Below are 19,484 nucleotides of genomic sequence, written 5' to 3' on the forward strand. Positions count from 1 at the left end.
GAGTGGTCCGTCTAGAAGTGTGGTGTTTAATAAAGATAGGGTAGTGCTCGGACATCATCGTCCTTCCAAGTGTATGTGCATTTTCTCCGTGAAGAACGGGTTCGCTGAGTGCACCTAAATTGACATAATTTGAGCTTAAAAATGATAATGCACAATTCGAACAAAATATAGGTAAGCCAAGAGTGAGCCTCAATAAATGGAAAAGTTGCCATTTTCAGACATTTACTAGTCCGTCGTTTCATCTTTGTGTCAAAGATGATTCAAAGTTTACACTCCGCTTCCGAATAGTGAGTCCTCTCGTATGTATCACGAGCTCATCTTACACGTTGAGCAAAGCTTGAGAATAAATCTGATCATGTATTTGTCATACGTCAGCGACGACACTTTCGGTTTGCAGATTTGGGTATGTCAGTGTGTAACGGAAGTGTAGTGGAGACTAGTCTGGTTCTCAGTTGAGGAGTTCACAACGTTTGATCAGTTAATTTGCCTGCTATTCTTTTTCCTCGTTAAGGAAAGTCAGTGAAGTTGAAGGGAAAGTTCAAGGTTTGTACAGGATAGACAAGTTTATTCAATTAAAAAGTGTTGTCAACTCCAAACATGATGTGAACAAACTACGACCTGAAACATGAGCAGACTTTACGCAGTACGTTCAGTTGTAGAGTATCGTGAGCGACAGATTCGGCTGGAGCTCGTTTGGTGCTTTCGATACAACCACTACGTTCTGCAAATGATTTCATTTCGCCAGGTTTGTTTAGCGTATGGCAACTCATCTACACCGAACTTTTCCAGTTCAAACGGAAACAAGTTTCCGTAAGAAGTCATAAAGCATTGTATGGGTGAACCACAGAGAAAACGGCGATTATTGGAACTCGGACTGTTAAATGGCTAACTGATATTTGTGTAAGTAGTTAATAAAGTAGAGAAGATTATACAGTTGATTTCAGGATGTTTGAACATATATCAAGTCCGTCATGGCCGTATTTGGTGAATTAGAACCAAAAGGTCGGAACTGTTTTGTGGGCTGCTTGATACATATATCTATCGTGCAAACAATGGGTTTGCATGACTTGCGTCAAATAGTTGACACAGTTCGGATATCACTCCGGAAAATCCGTCCTCCAATAGAAATAGATAAATGTTATATGTGCTTTGACCACTGCGTGGGACTGTGAACGCGTTTGGGAACCCCTTGCTCATCGCCAACCCAAAGATAGCCGCTTTAGAATATTGTCTCATAAAATGCGTCCGAGTGGCAAAGTCCAAACCCTCGCACCATCACAGCATGCTAAGTAAAAGCGACCTATGTTCCCCTACTTGCTCTCCAGGTTCCATTTGGAGGCTGTCGTCGTGAGTTTGGTGTCAACCCACATGGAGTACGATGAGATATTTTGTACTGAACATGTCCGCTATATAAGCCAAACTATTCGCTCCAGAAAAACGAACAGTTTATTGTGTAAACCATGAAAACCTTACTTATACAAACAGTAGTTTCCACGTTACTTACAACTGTCCTATCAATTGTGCAAAGTAAGCCTGTCTTGACCTGGTTGCATTTTTTGTAGAGAGTATTTGTTTTAAGTTTGATTATTCCCACAATCCGATAATTCCTTTGTTGCTTTCCCCAGTGATTTTGCTGTCCCAAGCTATCAGGGCTATCTGGGTGACAGATTCGTTAATCTATCGTGTTATTTGACCTGAGCAGCAAAGGTGAGACTATTCTATCTGTGCTTAGAAGCAGTTCAGACGTGTGCAGACAACCGTAGTCACTGAATTATCAAATCTTTAGAGAATGTATTAGATTTGGACCAAATGTGGTGTGTTTCGCATCTAGGCAAATGAGTTTCTATCTCCACTCTCTTTGCATTATATCCATGCAGCGAGAGAATGGGTTGGCAAACGACGGAAATAGGCAAAATACTACTGGTCACCGTGATAATTCTGCTTGTTTAACAAATCAAATGAAACAAGATTATGGGCCAGTAACATGACAATCCACCATTTGAGCCAAGCTTCGTAAAACACGGAAAAACCAACTTGTTTTGTTAGACAGTGGTGAAGAATAGCTTGATATACGGTGATTAATATAGTTTTTTTCGTACAAACAAGGAGGGTTATGGTGGCCGAATCAATGCTCAGAAGGCTCTGTGGCGACTGTTTCCGTAAAGTTGAGCTTCAAAAGAAAACTAAGTTGTTCCAGTTTTTCGAAAGAGTTTTTACGTAGCGTTCTAAAATTACCGAATCTCTGACTGAATGGAAAGCGAAATGCCAAAAGGTTAACTTCCATTAGATGAACAAGCGGGATTAAAGGACTGGCAATTATGGACTTCTGTGGAAGCCACTGAACTGAGACAGCATCCGAAGAAAGTTATTCGGGTTTTTTCAGGTTTTTTGAAAAGTGATCAAATTTTGGCACAGCTTACTACTGTCTAACCCTTTCTATGGCCCACTAATTTGTCACGGTTTTCAAGCTGTGGAATAATCAGTTATCGAACAGCAGTTTCAGAAAGAATGTTCACTGCCCATCTTTAAGACAAAAATCCGATGTAGCCTGCATGTCGCACACTGTCGAGGGACGCCAGTGTAATGTTCTACTAGATGGACTGAGTTGCCTGTTTCAACTATCATGTTATGAAGGCAACTTACAAGACGTTGGAGATATGGACTTTAAAAGGGTTAAAATAATTGTGTGAATTACGGAGTTATTCCATTGAACAGTAATTCCAACAACCTAACTCTACAAGATTTAGCAGGTTGAAGCGATAATATCCGCTTGTAATACACGTTAAGTGTGTTGCCAGAAAGCGGCAGAGTGCGTCGGTCGGTTCACGTGACTCAAGTGCTTTCGACTGACTCTTGCTTAAACTAAACCTCTGGATTTTCTAAGCAATGACCCAGGATAATCTGCTCTTAACAGATTACCTGTCTTCAAAGCTTATCCAGAAAGTGTCAGAAAAATACGTGCAAGGTCATGAAAACTGAATGCTATTGCTTCTGCGCTGCGCTAACAAGAAGATAATAAATTGTACGACATATAAATGCAAACTGGAAACAGCAGTTCGAATCTGACGGAGGCCAATAACGATGAGATCACTGCCCTTGTTTGTCTGCCTTATTATGATAGCTAATTGCGCAGCGGAGGATTCAGGTGAGTGTCGATTCTTTCAAAATTCTGCAAATTGATTGTGGTTGGTGAAACAGCTCTCAGGGAACTCGTGCTTATGCTTCCATTTTATTTAGCTGTCTTCCAGATAAATTGTCACATCAGTTGTTTTCACCACAGTGCGTGACAGTATACATTCACGTCAATTCTTTAAATCAGAACGAGCTTATTTTCTCACAGGACAGAAGCACCAAATACAAACTGCGTGAACAGAATCGCTATTGCTAAACTCTAGATCACTGCCAAGCGAACAGATTGCGATGTAGTAACTATCTTATAAGCCAATCGATGATGGAAATGATACAAAAGGCACTTCGGAAAAACTGTCGTTATGGAAATGAGCATCACCCGCTTCTTCTCAACTACAAGACGTTTGTCTTAATGCCTACAAAAAACGGATCCAGCTACTTCATCCTTGATGAGCGCACAATACATTAAAACGAAGTTAAAATATCTAACGCAATGAAATACTGAAAGATATCGGAGTCATCGGGGGTAGAAGTGGACTTTTCATCTCAAGAAATGCCACCCATAAATACTTGGCTGAGTATTAGTTAGATTAGATTACTCAGAGGCAACAAAGGGTTATATATAAGAAATCATGATCCATACCTCTCATAAAACTAACTGGTACATCGATGACCGTCGGTATCTTCAGTCTAAGAGGACTCAGAAATTCAGCTTGGTCACACTGAAGAATAGATACTGATCAACCATTGAGGTTGCCTGCATACCCAAAGTCACTGTGGCTTGGCGGACTGAAAGTTTCTGGCGTCCAGAATGGACCAGAATATTGATAGGATAGTGTATGCTAAAAAATCGAAAGTAATGTACAGCTGTTTGATCTCATTCTGAATCATCGGCAGGGCGAATCTCACGAAACTTCAGGCTTCCGGATAGTAGGTTGAGCGGTTAACTATTGGGCTGCGAACGGTTCTTCAGTACGGTGATCGCATTGAAACAGGACACAGCACCACTCATTCTTCAATCACGTGATGGCGTGTTGACTGGACGTAATCTCAGTTGAAAATTATCAGACCTCTTCACACTACCAGCGCTCTATCAGTAGCTTATGAGCACTATTTCACAAGGGGCGTGAAGCTCCCATCTGAAAAGCCATCACTCAAGCAGCCGGTCAACACGTGGCCACTTGCTACGGATTCCGTGATTGAAGGGTGAGCGACGCTTGTGTCTAAATGAGAGTTAATCACAGTGCTGATGAGCCGCTCGTGACCGAACCACTAGGTGTTAGATCCTTAGTCAGGAGGTCACGAGTTTAAACACACTGGAGTTCCATGAAATGCGCACTACTAATGATTCCCAATAAGAGTGAAGCAGCTGTTCAGTACTTCGTGACTTTTTTAGCACAGACCGACTTCACTTAGGAGCCCTAATTGAGAGAGTGGTGACAACCATTCTCAAATTCAACAGAGCGGTGAGAAGTTTGCAGCTGCTTCTAGCATAAATACTGTGCGCAAAATACCTGCAAAGCAGCGCCATTACGGTTAAGCTGTACAACGTGAACCGTCCTTCCTTTTTGCCGCGTCGATGTCCCAACGACTTCCTCACATGCATGTTGTAAAAAACCATCTCGTTCTTTCGAGTTTAAATATCCTAGGAGGCTGTTTCACGGGTTAATTAATGACGGCTAACCGCATCTATTAGCAGAGAAGCTGAATCCACACTAGACTGATCTAGAAGTTAATCGGTACACCTGATGAGGAGAGGCCCCCAGTCAGTCACCACTGAGCAGATATATTCAAGATACCGTTTACTAATTGCGTCATATCACTGGAAAATCTGGCAGTAGTTTATTTATTTGTCACGCGTCATTGGGAATGCTTGAGCGAAACTAGAGTCATACAAATCCATACAAAGATATTCAACCACGTGCCAAACCTAGTGGGCTAGTCATCGTCAACTATCTGGCACTCAGTAGTAATCAATCCATTGGGCTTTTGCAAGTGAAGAAGCGTTTCAAAACCGAAGATTCATAGAATAATGTGTGATAGGTTGAGTTGTGCGTGACTTCGCTGTACATTGGGAGACATATCATGTAGTATGCTCTTTCGAAAAGTCACAACACGTGTAATTCAATATACATGTATCCCATTGCCCCAAATAAATGTAAACAACGACTTTGGATCCGATGACTAGTGTGCTCAATGTTCCACACCTGTGGAGCGTCATCAAGACTGATGGTGTTCTCTACTTTGCCCCAACATGGTTATTCAAACACCTAATTTCAAACCAAACTTTAGATGTCGTCGATCACTACATGCAAGTCGAAATTAATTTTACAGGAACTGTAGTGTTTTCTGTGCCAAGATTTCTATGGAGGCTTCGTCTATTAAAACTGCACATTTTGGTGGCCTCTTGAAGACAGCAAATTGTTCGAATAGGCCTACTTCCGAAATCACCGAACGCCTCGAACTGAAAGGTCCTACGTTATTATTAGCTTCCATTCTTCAACATGCGGCAACTCGAAAGTAAATCGATGCTTTACTTTCTTCGAATGCAGATATATGAACTTTTCTTTCTGTGATATCCTGAAAATCTCTTACGTTCGCTGCAATTATGGGTAAACATACTTCTTGGTCTACGTTACTGAGCCACTACAAGACAAAATGCACCCAGTGATACCGGGATCGGAGCATCAACGAAAAGCAAGTGATATCACAGTGGACGCATGCACGAAACAAGAGGCTCTCATATAATACGGCATCAGGAGCACCAACAATATCAACGACAGTAACGAAAATTTGGCAATCTTGTTTCCTAAAAATGTGTGAAAAGAGAACAAGTGCACTGAAACATTTCTTGCAATTAAGGAACTAATTAAGTTCCAATACAAGTGCCCAACTACTATGGGCGGTGGGTTTTCGCAGCTCGACAATGCCGAAAGAAGGTACTGTATTCCGCCACTGTCATTTAAAAACTAGCGCCACGTTGATGTGATAACCTACCTCGTTAAAAAACACTAGTTTTATTCTGGTAACAGGAAAAGCAGTAATAACCAACACTGCCCAGAACGTGGTATTCCAGTTGATTCACTCGTTCAGCTACTGGTGTATAGTTAGGCCATCTGATATCTCAATATCGATGAGTCTCCGAGCCTGTGCCTCAAAAGGGAGAAAGTCTTATAAAGGGAAACTATTCACAAGGTTGCTGAAAACTCTGACTCAGCAACCTTGTGAGTAGTTTCCTTTATGAAAATATACTTCGATATCTCGAATATCGTGCCAACTGAATCATGAGGCGGCCTGTGTGCAGCACATTCAGCTGGAGAACATCATAAACGAGAGATTCAATTGAGTCTCCCGTGAAAACCAAATTGATTTGCAGATGAGTGTATTTCTCGAAAACAGTGCAATTTGGGTTCAAGTAGATCATAAGGTTGACGGAAACTCGGGGACTGCGCCTACCTGATGAGCCCCAAGAAGGGCGAAACCGGTCGTGGGATGTCAGAGAGTTTTCAGCAACCTTGTGAGTAGTCTCCTTCATGAAAATATACTTCGATATCTCGAATATCGTGCCAACTGAATCCTGGGGCGGCCTGTGTGCAGCACATTCAGCTGGAGAACATCATAAACGAGAGATTCAATTGAGTCTCCCGTGAAAACCAAATTGATTTGCAGATGAGTGTATTTCTCGGAGAAAGATCTCGTTCCACCTGCGTCTTCAGGTGCATTTTAGACTCCCTCCACCAAGTCGACACCAAAGTGGCGCTTCCGACAGGTAAACCACTGAAAATTAGGCACGAGATTATCCAGATCTTGCTGCGCCGCAAATGACCGTGTGACAACTGCGGCTCTCAACAAAATACGAAGCAAGCACAAAAACCTAGCACAAAGTTGTCAATTAACTTGCACAGTTTTCATTACATTCACACAATAGTAAACCGAGGATTGTCGTGTAGAAAGGAAACTCGTGGCTAAACTTACACGCATTAACGACACCAGGGAACGCAATAGCCATCCGAGTGACAACCACGATCATGCCTGACGGCATGCCGCCAACAAGTTAGGAATAAAGATTATTTGTATTATTATTGTTAAAACGCATACAATGAAATTGGTTTCAACAAACTTACTAAAATGATGTTAATTTTAGGTAATCTCGAGGCTTCGAAGTGCTACATTTCCATATAAGAGTTTGCTCTGTTTTTGGGAAATTTTCGATGCATATCTAAGAATGTCTATGCGACCATTCACAGGTTGCTAGACAGCCTATGCGATAAATGGTTTCCATTAATTCTTTTCTTCCAGATGACTGTGTGCCATTGGGTGGAAACTGTACGAAAACTTTGTTCAACAGATGTTGTGGGGATGCTGTCTGTGATCTTCGGGAACCGTTCAAGGGTATTTGCGTGGCATGCTACGAACTTGAACATGGTTGCCTGTCCAGTGACGAGTGCTGCAGTAAGCGGTGCCACTTTTTCCGATGCAAACCAAAAGAGTAGCGAACCTCATGGTACCAAATGGGTAGAAAGAAAATACAAATTTTTGGTGCGAAAGTCACATTTTTATGCCAAATTTCGTGTGTGAATTATCAACACATTTGGTAAAACTTAATCTGTATGTTTTTCCTTCTGATAAACTCTTGGGTAGAAAACTAAATATGACCAATGGGCGACAAACTGCTTTCAATGACGGTTTTGCAAGAAGCATTCGTGTGAAGAGTAACACTTCCCAGCTGATTGCCAAGTGCCGCCATTTATTTTGGGGAGAATCGTTGAAAATGAGTGGGCTATAGGCAGCGTGTGCGATTGTAACCTACACTTGTTTGGATCACCGGAGCGGAAGCTTAAGTTCAAATGGGTTTGTAAACCACACTAACATTTTGAGAAAATATTCTCGGTTTATCACAAAAAAATGATAAACATTGGAAAAGATAACCATTAATTACGCGAAGCAATGGTTTATATTTCTCCATTCCTCAGACTAATTCATTTCCTTTCCGGTGACTGCTCCAGTTTCAACACCAAACTATTCTAGGTTATACAAGGTCGACTCTGTATTAACTGTTTTCATGACTCGATTTATTCACATTCATTTCTGGGTTCGTTGTTGAACATTTTGTTCCACTTTGAACTGCACATTTTTCCCACCCATTTTGTCCTATGGCATACTACCCTTTCGGTGCCATACTCTGTAGCTAACTGCCCAAGGTTCAATCCAGCCGTGAGGCTTCCTTTAATTCCGCTCATTATTTACCGTTAATTTCTTATAGAACCACGGTCTACTTATCTATACTATCTGCTCACGTCTAATTCGATATGTTGTTTGCTACCCGATTACGACTACTGAACAAACGCAGGTAGAGTTCGCAGAACTCGGTTTCGCCACAATTATTACTGACCGTCCTCGTTACCTAATACAAGGTCGACTCTGTATTAACTGTTTTCATGACTAGATTTATTCACATTCGTTTCTGGGTTCGTTGTTGAACATTTTGTTCCACTTTGAACTGCACATTTTTCCCACCCATTTTGTCCTATGGCATACTACCCTTTCGGTGCCATACTCTGTAGCTAACTGCCCAAGGTTCAATCCAGCCGTGAGGCTTCCTTTAATTCCGCTCATTATTTACCGTTAATTTCTTATAGAACCACGGTCCACTTATCTATACTATCTGCTCACGTCTAATTCGATATGTTGTTTGCTACCCGATTACGACTACTGAACAAACGCAGGTAGAGTTCGCAGAACTCGGTTTCGCCACAATTATTACTGACCGTCCATCGTTACCTATCAGATCGGAAACCTGGATCATGCGTTTAGGCTAATTGACCAAGTCTTTGCCTTGAGATCACGGCCCCAGCACAGAATATGCCGAAAACTAATGTTTGTCATTCTGGTACTGGTTGTCGGCAGAAGTTGTACCTCATCAGCACATTTGGAAAACGGCTTCTCTGAACGATATGGCATCTGACATCCCGTTCCAATATGTCAACAGCTTTGTATTCTCAATTTTCATGCGAACATTGTGAATAATACAACTTTTCACCCACAACCTGGTAATAGCTATGTAACCTTAGGCCGGTAAGCTGTTCAGTGTCACTTATCATATTTCATTCTGCTATACTCAAATAATTTTTGGGTACTTGGGAGCAAAGGTTTGAGAAAAGGATGAGTTAAGAAAAAACGAGAGTGAATGACACCAGATGAGAAGATAAAATGCACCATTTGCCTCAACAACCCAAAGTTGGACCAAACAGCAGCAGCTTAATGAAAGGAAGCAACGATAATCAATATATTTCCTGATGATCAATCATCATTATGGTATGGTATGAAAGGCAGATTCGAGGACGGATTTCAACTCGCAGTCCCTCGTATACTGCGCGGACCTCATCGTAGTCTCTGCTCATACCATTGTTCCCCGCGTATCACCTGCCACTATCCGTCCGCGGGTTTTGAGTAATTGTCCCACACTACTTATATAAAAAAGTGACTTCGTTGAATATCTTCAAAGCGGAATTTCGAGGTGGACCATAGGCTGTGGAAATGTCCGGATATGGTGACGTCATGAGACCGGTGTTACGGATTTAACCAGGGTTTTATCCTTACTTGCTAGCCCATTGTTCTATTGCTAATTTTTTTGTCGGTTCTCAACTGCTGAGGTGATTTGAACCACAACACACGCCTTCGAGGTTCTTGGTCGGGAAAATAAACCGAACTGAACTTAACTGAATAATTCAGTGGAGTGAACGCATTCGAACTGCAGAGCGATGTCTTGGAATCACCGATCATCAACAGAGAACCTCTCGAAAACCGCTAAATGCAGCCGTAGGTAATCTTAAAATTCCACCTCGTGCATAAAATTTACATATTTATTGGAACGGTACTCAGCAAAAAAGTGCTGCGATACATCGGTCGGTGCTATTGAGAAAGACAGATTGAAGTGTCTGCAGAAACAATGTGGAGTTGATCAAGGTAGTAGAAAATGCACTTGGTTGGGTAAATGAACAGCGGTCACGAATGTGAGTGAAAGGGGATATTTGGACGGGTACGCGTGTGTTCTTCTTCGGACAGCAACGGTACAGCGTCTGTATACAAAGGGTCGTCAACAAAAGCTCTGTACTTCGGTACTTGGATACCCAGACAATCGTGCATTATCAGCTGAAGGATTTGATCACAGGAAGAACGAATTACCAGATCGGCTAGACCATCTTTACATGTCGGTTGCAGGTTGACAATTGCCAAACGACAGCGATCAACATCTAAGGAGAGGCTGTTAGTCACATTTGGAATACATTTGCTAAGACACCGTCCAAGGCCTTGCGGCCACAGGAAGTGATAGTTGCGTAACACGCACAGCGAAGAGCCAAGGACAATGATGAGAGTCGCTGGAGAATCAAAAGTGGGGTCATAAGAACTGTCTGGTAGGTTAGACAGCTTGAACGCGGGAAGCATTTGCCGAAACCATGGGGAATTCATTAACGACTTTGATATTGGATTATCCAGCTTGGGATCGAAATAAGAATGGTTCAGGCATGACGCTATACACGAACGTAATTGACTACGACCATGAACCGCCTCAATGGCAGCCGAAACGCGGTAGATTTCTGCCAGACCGGCCTCCGGCTGGCGCTCGTAGAAATGTACAATGACATCTCGAAGAAGGGGAGCTTCGTGAGAGGTGTCAGCGTCCTCCGACCTAGACATTCTGACTGTCTTTGAAAGTTTGGTAGCTACGTGCTTCTGAGCAAGCATAATTGCCGCCGGAGACTTCGGATTTCGCTTCGATTGCAAATGTTTCTCCACAGCAGCGCACAGCGTGTGGTAGGTGAGAAGACACTCACCCGGACGTGCAGCACGACACTTAGGGCAAATCCGACCAGTAATATGCCGACCTCGTCCGGTGGTTTCAGCCACATCGAAATTGCGCATGATCACTGAGTTGCACGCAATGCATTGCTGAGAAATTAAAAAAACAGGGAAGTACAAGACAGAGGGTCAACTGCACGCAGAAACTTCAGGAAAAACCCATATCCAAGGTAGAGTAGGAGCTGACCACTCTATAGACTCACCACTCTCGATTTTCAACATAGAAAAAAGAGGGTTTCTAATAAAACAAACGATTTCTATGTGCCCCTTCAATATTTCAACAGAGGTCTGTGCCAAGTAATTAGCGTCCACCGAGAACATTTAAAACAAAAGATTCACCAACAACGAAGCTGACTTTCAAAACTAGAAGTACTGTCTATGGTGAAGACGCGATGTTAACAGCCGGTGGCATCCATGGACACCACCTAGAAGTCAAGACAATATTCTCGTTACTACCTAATGAACGGTTAGCATCCCAACCGAATTTCCCAGTCAGCGGTGATCAAGCCACTGGATATCAGTTCATAGTAAGCAGCCACAGACCGTTCGCGCAGATGCAAATGTGGAAGCATAAATCCTTGGCACCGGTGTAAACCTGAGGGAACAAGATGGGTGAGCAAATGTGCAGAAGCTTGTGGCAAGCGATCAGCCGGCCCGAACATGATGGCACAACAAACTTGTGTATCATCAAGGTATCGGCATCATCCGTGAATTCCTTTAGGCTTCAGTATGACACTGCATCTCCGCAATGTAGCAAATGTTCTTGGGAGTTGCTCGATAACACATAGCAATTACGTGGTCCTCATCCGAAAGGACACCAAACTTACTCGCCAAAATCTCTCCGAGGCCGCACGAACTTCTACAGGTCGCAAAAGCCAGCTTGGTATGAAATGGGAACATTCTTACTGCTATCAGAATAAATTGGATGAGACCGCATAACAGCCTTCGCGCGCTTTCTCACTGCCTGACATCCATGGTTTCACCAAAGTGAAACCATTTGTTCAAACGCGCATTCACTCATACCACTGTGAGATGAACGGGGCAAACAGTTCCGTACATTCAGCGTACCTCTGACGAAGATATTGTTGCCAAGATGGGTGTCGTGTTTGTAGTGAAACCACCCACTAACTACCATGACAGTGTTAATAAACCTTAAAAAAATAATACAAAATACCATATACGTAAGGAGACCTCCGAACAGAGACCAGTTAGTCCTATTAGAAGCTGATCTATCTTGAAGAGGGGAAACACTTCTTAATAATACATGTAACTCAACGTCACAGGGAGGCTAACGCCCCAAGTTCATGACCTAATTTCGCATCACCTGCAATTTAACAAAAAAAGACACTATCAGCACAGAATTTAAGATAAACGGTTTTGGGAGCCAAAATTTTACGGAGTCCGACCGGAACTGTAACTTTTTAAACCAAATCATAAAGCTCCAAAATATGTCCATTTGCTTCATCATCCATGAGGGCCAACCTAAAAAAAGTCCGTTGGTGGCGTGCGATTTTGGAATCTCTAACGGAGAATTCGTCCCCTAAATGGAGCCAATGTATGCTGAAAACCGAGGAGTACTGTACAGCCGTTCCTTATCGGGGTTCATCAGCAGTGCGTGTCCCACCAAGCCCTAGGGAGCCCCGAATCCGCGACCTCCAGGCTGTTAATCATTCAGTCACGCATTTTGGTAAACACGTGCGTTGACTTAATAGTAATACTTTTATGCTGGTCGACATTGAATTGTCTCACATTTGTTGCGCTCTGATGAGACCAAAGCTGGTCCTTTCTGGAAAGCAATCTCTACTCAGAGGACTGCAGTTGTTGAGAGAAGCTTCAAGGGACCAAACAATGATGGTCTATTATGAGTGACAGTGCCCGATAACCAAGGTTTGTCCAGAGGAGGACAACACTGGTATCGAGGCTGTCTTAAGCCCTTATTGAGTTTAGACAACTGTATTGATTTTTCGACTGATGTGCATGATGTGGCAACATCAAGTGATTTTCCTAGTGTGAGGTTGTTTTGGTAACCCTCAGAGGTAGCAGTCAGGGTTTTGCAATTCTAGCTGTCTCACTCATGAGGGATAACCACCTAAACTATCACTCAAAATCAATTAAGCTTTCTTAGTCCCAAACTTATTTCCAAGGTTTTACGACTAGAGTGAGGACTTACAGCTTAACGGAACAACAGGCGTGCTGATCTCATCTGTTACAGAACTACATTTCCCAAATGTCAAAGAAGTCAAAAAAGTCAATAACTTCGAAAGAATGTTCCCACGGATAGCGTAAGATCTCCCATTTTAAGTAGGATGTGTTGTCACGTAACCATGGACATCACTGCGATTGCCGGCGTGAAATCCAACAGTTTGTTTATATGTTTCAAGACAAAGTGTATCCCCTCCGGAACCAACATCATTAAGGAGACATTCCGCAAGACTTTCAGTAAGTCCCCCAAGGCGTACTTAAACTATCAACTTCTTCTCATCTGCATCATTTTGGCACCTCATGAATAAGTGGTTTGTTAGGTTCTGTTTTGTAAGTGAAGCCAAACAGTTCCCGAGCATTCCCAGCAGCATTAGCTTTCTCCGTTTCCAGAGGCTCTTGGTTACATCAGGTATCTCTGTTTACACGCAGACCTGACGAATAACAGGTCTCCTGGTTTAGTATGCTTGGCATCCAAACGGATGCGTTTCGCATCAATGGGTAAAGCGAATTTTGAAGTCCGGTGAACAACTGCTGGGCTCCACATACCGAACTTTTGCCGTATGAATGGCGGTGCTTATCTCGTCCCGGTCACGTCTCCCAAGAATGCATTTTGTAAACCTATATTATATATACGACGAGATGTTGAGTTCTTTTACCTAAAGGGTTTTTCGACTGCTGAAAGAGAAAGTTGTATCTCTGGTTCTTCAGGGAAATTTGTCAAAAACTTACACCCAACCTGAAAACTCCAGGAAGATTGATAGTAAAAATAAAGTGCCATCGTCGGCAGTCACTAGGCACATAGTCAATCTCGCTCAGTGATCGGTCAACAGTAGTAGAACGTCAGGTAGCGAAACGACATCTACTGATTAATTGCAGGTGGTTGTTGGATTTGTGGAATTCACATTCACATTACTCTTATTTGAACAGTCCGCCTCGTGTCTTGGGACAACTATCTTCGTAAGTCCACACCGAATGGGGGAATCACTGAACTCAAATTCCATTCTTCTTGAAGTTTATCGGCAGTGCATACACTTAGGCTCGAATATAATATGCCAGAAGTTTAAACCTCGGCAGCCGATGAGCTCAAATAAGTGAGAGACGTGAGTCCATTACTTTCCTCCATTGGCATAACTGTGCCGGAACAGAAGGACTGTTCAAATTAGATTGATGTGGACGTGACGTCTACAGAATCTAAACCTGATGGTGAGAGAACAATATGAACCTACAGGAGACTACCACCACTGTCATTATGCCTTGATCCCAAGCTAAGCAGGCCACCAAGAAGCACCTCTGATGAGATGATGTCTCTTAGTGACAACTAACGTAAATAGCGACGGTTCGGTTGTACATAATTGCCACGCCATCCGAAGAAAGCACGAGAGCTTAGATTGCCTAAGCCTAGACAGGAGCAGTCGACATCCTAAGGTTAGGTTCAAACCAAGGACCTTCTGTCAGTAAGTTCGTGGCTTGACCACTAAAATACCTCCGAAATTCCGGCGATTAGGACCATATCTGTACTCCTCATCCTGAATAAGACAGTTGTTACTACCTGATAAAAGATATGTTTCGTTTGAATAAGGGGCGCAGCTGGTTGGTGCCCATGAAACTTAGGCGGACATTATTTTGACTAGTGAGGGTTTTTATAAACTTTGACAGACAGAAATAACTTGTTTTCGCTCATCTGTCATATACAGCAAACAAGGCGATTCATTTGACTGCATAATTGGACGCCCAATGTGGCACGAAATTGTCGGTAACTGTGACGCTCATGATTCTCCGCTAAGGTACTGTCAGGGCGACCAAACCTAGACAGAAAGATGATTAGTACCCTCAGTAAAATCTTTGGGTTCAAAAGCCTGGTCGCAAGATCGTTGACTTACGACTACCACTGTAGTTCAAACTCTAAGGAAAAGGTCGCTGCACGTGTTCTAAAACTCCAATCTGAAGGACTGTATTAGTCTAACCTCTACCCACTGAACAACTTGGCACGATGGTCTCTGAGAGCACCACATGGAAATCCCCCAGTATAGCCTAATGGGTCACGGAGACGCACAAACTACCACACCACGGTGAGGTCCAGTTCGTCCTTTAGGAGAGTTCGAAACCATTTACTAATTAAACACAGCAGTTCTCGTGAGACAATGAGATGGCCCTAAAATTTTAGAACCCCAGCTGAACACAGCGAAATCACTCAGGAAGTGGTCTTATTTACCGTAGAGGTTGAATGCAGCTTGGCGTTTCAGCATCAAAGTTGGTCGGAATAAGTTGCTAGTAAATAACTTTAACCAAACGTACTCCACAAAATTTCCATGGGAAAACATGGTATAACCCTGTATCGGAACTTCATCCTTCCATCCTCTTCACCGTTTTCTTGTTTCTATTGGAACATGAACCATATCCGATTAACATGTACGACCAAATGCACTCCTTGGGGCATAACCACGCGTGTGGTGGTTTTTCTTCCCACATTAGATGCACTCATCATAAAGAACCGATGATCCATTAACACGAGAAATCCTATGCAGTACAACTTTGATGGCTTCCATGATTCACCAAGCATCAAGTGTTCACGGGAGTGAGCAACAGAAAACAGCTAACAACCTACCTCCAAGAAGAGATTCCCATGAAGTTCCGAGAGCTTGTCTCGAGGTAGCCCACTCCGCACATGTAATCCATCCACATTTTGAGAAACCACGTGGCGCACCTGGGAAAGCAAACGTAGCGCTAATGCCAAACAAGTAAAACGGATCATAGGCCATACTGAAGATGAGCACGTGATTACAATCTCAAAGCAGCATCTACGAAAATTATTTAGGGTCCACTCGGACCTACCAATATACCTGTGTGGACGTTAGCTAAGATTTCTATACAACAATCACTGACAGGAAGGATGGAAATGGTCGTTTCGATGGGATAGATTCTACGGTGCTGTGAGTGGTGTTTTCAGCAAATTTTCAACGGAAAAACCGGAACCATTCGCCAGGTTTAGAAGGGTTCCCAACGCAGATGAAGACGCGACAGCAAACTTGTCTTTCATCAGAAAGATAGGGACTGAATTCCAGAAGAAATTCCATTTGACCAACCTTTCGAACTGTGCCACCTGTTTATACGTGAAAACCGAAAGGCTCGTCCTGGAACGCTCCCAGTGAACACACTATTGCGTGTGTCTGTGATGGTGTGTGGAAAGGAATATGAAAAGGCTGACAGATGACACCAGTACCACACTGCTTTATTCGGTGCATGTGGTCGATGTGATGCCGTCAGATGTGGGCCGGCTGGTTGACGTCATCAGATCTTTACCAGCTTGTCCTCCGATCATACTCTTGAAAGTTTCCATCGGATCCCAGGCCCGCCAGTAGTAACACATCTGGCTGCGCGCACACTGTTGGTGTTACCCTAACTATGCGCAAGCAGCTGTTGACAAACAAACCGCATCGGATACCAGCCTACCGGAGGGCAAGTTTATTCCATTTTCTAATGACTACTTGCTGGACAATGTCGTCCCAAGGATGGCAAAGTCGTTAACCACAAGACTATTTATGGTTGCCTCTGAATGGCTCCCTCCAACACTTTCATGACGCTATATTTGGAGAGGTAGTATTTGGCTGGAACTGGAGGGAGTTGATTTAGGATGCAGGTACCTAGATGAAAATCGGGTAACTGCTGCCGGTACCCATTGTTATGACACCATGTTTAGGCTGGCTGATCGCTTGCAACAAGCTTATGCACAATCGCTCACCGATCATATCCCCCAGGTACCAAGGATTTATGCTACTACATTTGCACCAGCGCGAACAGTTTGTGGCTGCTGCACCGACACTCAGTGGTTTTACCACTGCGGACCGGAAAATCCTGTCAACAGACCTGACGCAAAACGCGTCATATAGCACAGGAGAAAACAATTGTGCATGAATCAAGATAAGGAAATAGTAATAGGAATTTTTGTGCTTCTTTTTTCAGCAGACCTTTTACGTATTTCTGTCCTTTTGTTTACTAAATTAACCGGTAATAACTGCAACTTTTGGAACATTCAGTCAATGGACTTCGATTGCGAGCCACATTCGTAGTTTTCTAACCAGTGGCAATCAGAGACTGGATGGCCAATTCAGTCGCCACTTGTGTTCTCTTTTTCTAAACACAGCCAACATGTATAAACAACTCAATCAGAAACCGCAAACACCGGATGGGCATGTGTTAATAGTATCCCAACCACCTTAATTGGTATAATGAAGAGGTCGCGCTTAAAGTGTATCTCTCAGAGCCCAAGGGTCTTTGATGCACCGAGCCACTGCTTTGTTGTCGTCTGATGAGCACACTGCCATGCAACCAGCAATTTTCAAATACAATCAGTCAGTGAGCGTCATCTAGGCTAGCCTTCACATCCACACGAGAAAACAATACATCAGGGCACATAATCTACCCTTCAAAGAAAAAACAGACGGTACAGACATGCACGCGCCCAGGCGATTGGCTGTGCAGGGTCTTTTTGCAAGAACTTACAAAGGAAAGTATACAGCTCCCATGGTTGATTGTATCACCGCTTCAAAGGAGCGAAGGCATAGATCTCTACCAACTCATTGTAAACGAGCGAAACACGCTGTGCTGTTCAAATCCAGCCGCTAGCCGGTCTAAGACAACGCGTCACCTCATGCACCTTCATCAGTCACCGAACATATCTATCGGGTGCCCCAAAACTTAGCAAGCAGTTCCAAGAGGCAATTGGGTCAAAACTCCCGATGAACTGTAGAGGCAAGGAGAGTTCTTGAAAAGAACTCTACTGGAGGACAGCTATACAGACGCTTTGCCTGAATACACAGTCCGACTCACCACTGTCAAAAATGGTAGATTGCTTGAGATTACAATCTAAAGGGATCAGATATCCCCAAAAACCAAGCATAAACTGAGCGTAGCCCCAAATGCTAGCGTTCAGGGACGTAATGCCAGTTCCGTGTGCGTAAAACACACTGACTCAAACATGTCTACCTTGGTACTAACCCTGGACTGAACCTGTCTCTCCGAATGTCTTCACATTTTTTCACTTTATTCATTTCTTCACTTCTTCCACGAAATTAAACTATAAATGGATGTGTGACGAAAGTAAGGGAAAGATCTCCCCAATTACATCTCCCCATGGTCCTGAGCCTCTAACGTGTTTCGCCTGAATAGTCTGACATAGCAGCTAGCTTATGTACTAAGCTGTTCTTTCCTTAGCTTTGTATTTGTATGACCCAGGGAAGAAAACTCTGACAAGCCGTTTATATATAATCGCAGTGCACTGCCTGTGAGCTAGAGACGCAGAAGGAATCCAGAATGGTAGTCCAGCACGCGACTTCTCCATCGCAGTAGGGTTTATTTGTGTCCAGGATTGTCATGTGGAGGCACGGCGTCATACAGCAGAGCGGCGATTACAGTGTCGAAATTTTGTTCTGGTGGGATATATGTGATATGAACACAAACTAATAAGCCCCAACAAATTATTTAAGTAACAGCTACCCAAACCAAACTTGCGTAACAAATGTGCATTTTCGACTCGTGCACTCAGGGGGCGAGATGGTTCAAGTGGTTAGAGCGCGAATTTACTGACCGGAAGGTCCGTGGTTCGAACCCGACCTCTGCATCTCGACTTCCCCTGTCTAGGCTTCGGCAACCTGGCAGTATCCCAGCCCTCGTGCTTCCTTAGGGTGGCATGGCAGTTAGACACCGAAAGGGCGTTACAGCTGAACGATATATATACTTAGGTTCGAGGGCCGGATGTCTGTGTGACGCACAGATTTCTGGAGCAGACTGTACAATCACTGGCGAAAGCCGCTTTTGATCACTTGGTTTACGGTCATTTGTTACTAAGTCTACGCCACAAGCAGACCGCGATACGTTGCGCAAAGCCCATTTTCCATAGACACATAGCCCAACAATGCAGGCTTACTACTCAAGGCTACCAGGGGCTGACGCTACTGGATTCACTGACAGATCGCGGGGAAACGCTTCCCTTGGAACAAGTAGAGGGTTCAACCGAACGACGCAAGTAGTCGAATTCGGGTGTCTTCCAACCACTACATACACACATCTGAGAACTCTAGACGTCGCGCCAGGACTGCTTTGTGACCAGTGTGCATTGAAGTTTCAACATTGGATAAAACTAATTTAAACGGAGTGCGCGGACGCCGAGAGATAATAGAGGACGGTGGGTTTGTCATCTAGTGCTAACAGCAGAACAAGATATTCCTTGGACGTGCTGTTTAGTAGCCGCAGTCGATTACCAGCAGGAATCAGGAAGCTGGAAGTAAATGTCCAGG

General features: G+C 43.5%; 2 protein-coding genes across 2 annotated transcripts in view; one reads left to right on the top strand and one right to left on the bottom strand.

The window, feature by feature from the left end:
- Positions 1-1,460: 1,460 nt before the first annotated feature.
- Positions 1,461-7,738, top strand: T265_11916 (hypothetical protein; the record flags this gene model as incomplete). The annotated part of the gene is made up of 2 exons (XM_009178740.1): positions 1,461-1,527; positions 7,429-7,738. One exon carries the CDS (start codon positions 7,429-7,431, stop codon positions 7,705-7,707), a length of 279 nt encoding a protein of 92 aa, XP_009177004.1.
- Positions 7,739-10,134: 2,396 nt separating this feature from the next.
- The window catches only part of T265_15604 (hypothetical protein), a gene marked incomplete at both ends in the record, with an annotated part of 10,850 nt that continues 1,500 nt past the window's right edge, over positions 10,135-19,484 (bottom strand). The window contains 2 exons of the mRNA XM_009178741.1: positions 10,135-11,079; positions 15,797-15,895. Of these exons, the coding sequence (XP_009177005.1) occupies positions 10,135-11,079; positions 15,797-15,895 (1,044 nt within the window). The remainder of the gene's footprint in view (positions 11,080-15,796; positions 15,896-19,484) is intronic.

Source organism: Opisthorchis viverrini (genome assembly GCF_000715545.1).
Source record: "Opisthorchis viverrini unplaced genomic scaffold opera_v5_641, whole genome shotgun sequence".
Classification (NCBI taxonomy): domain Eukaryota; kingdom Metazoa; phylum Platyhelminthes; class Trematoda; order Opisthorchiida; family Opisthorchiidae; genus Opisthorchis; species Opisthorchis viverrini.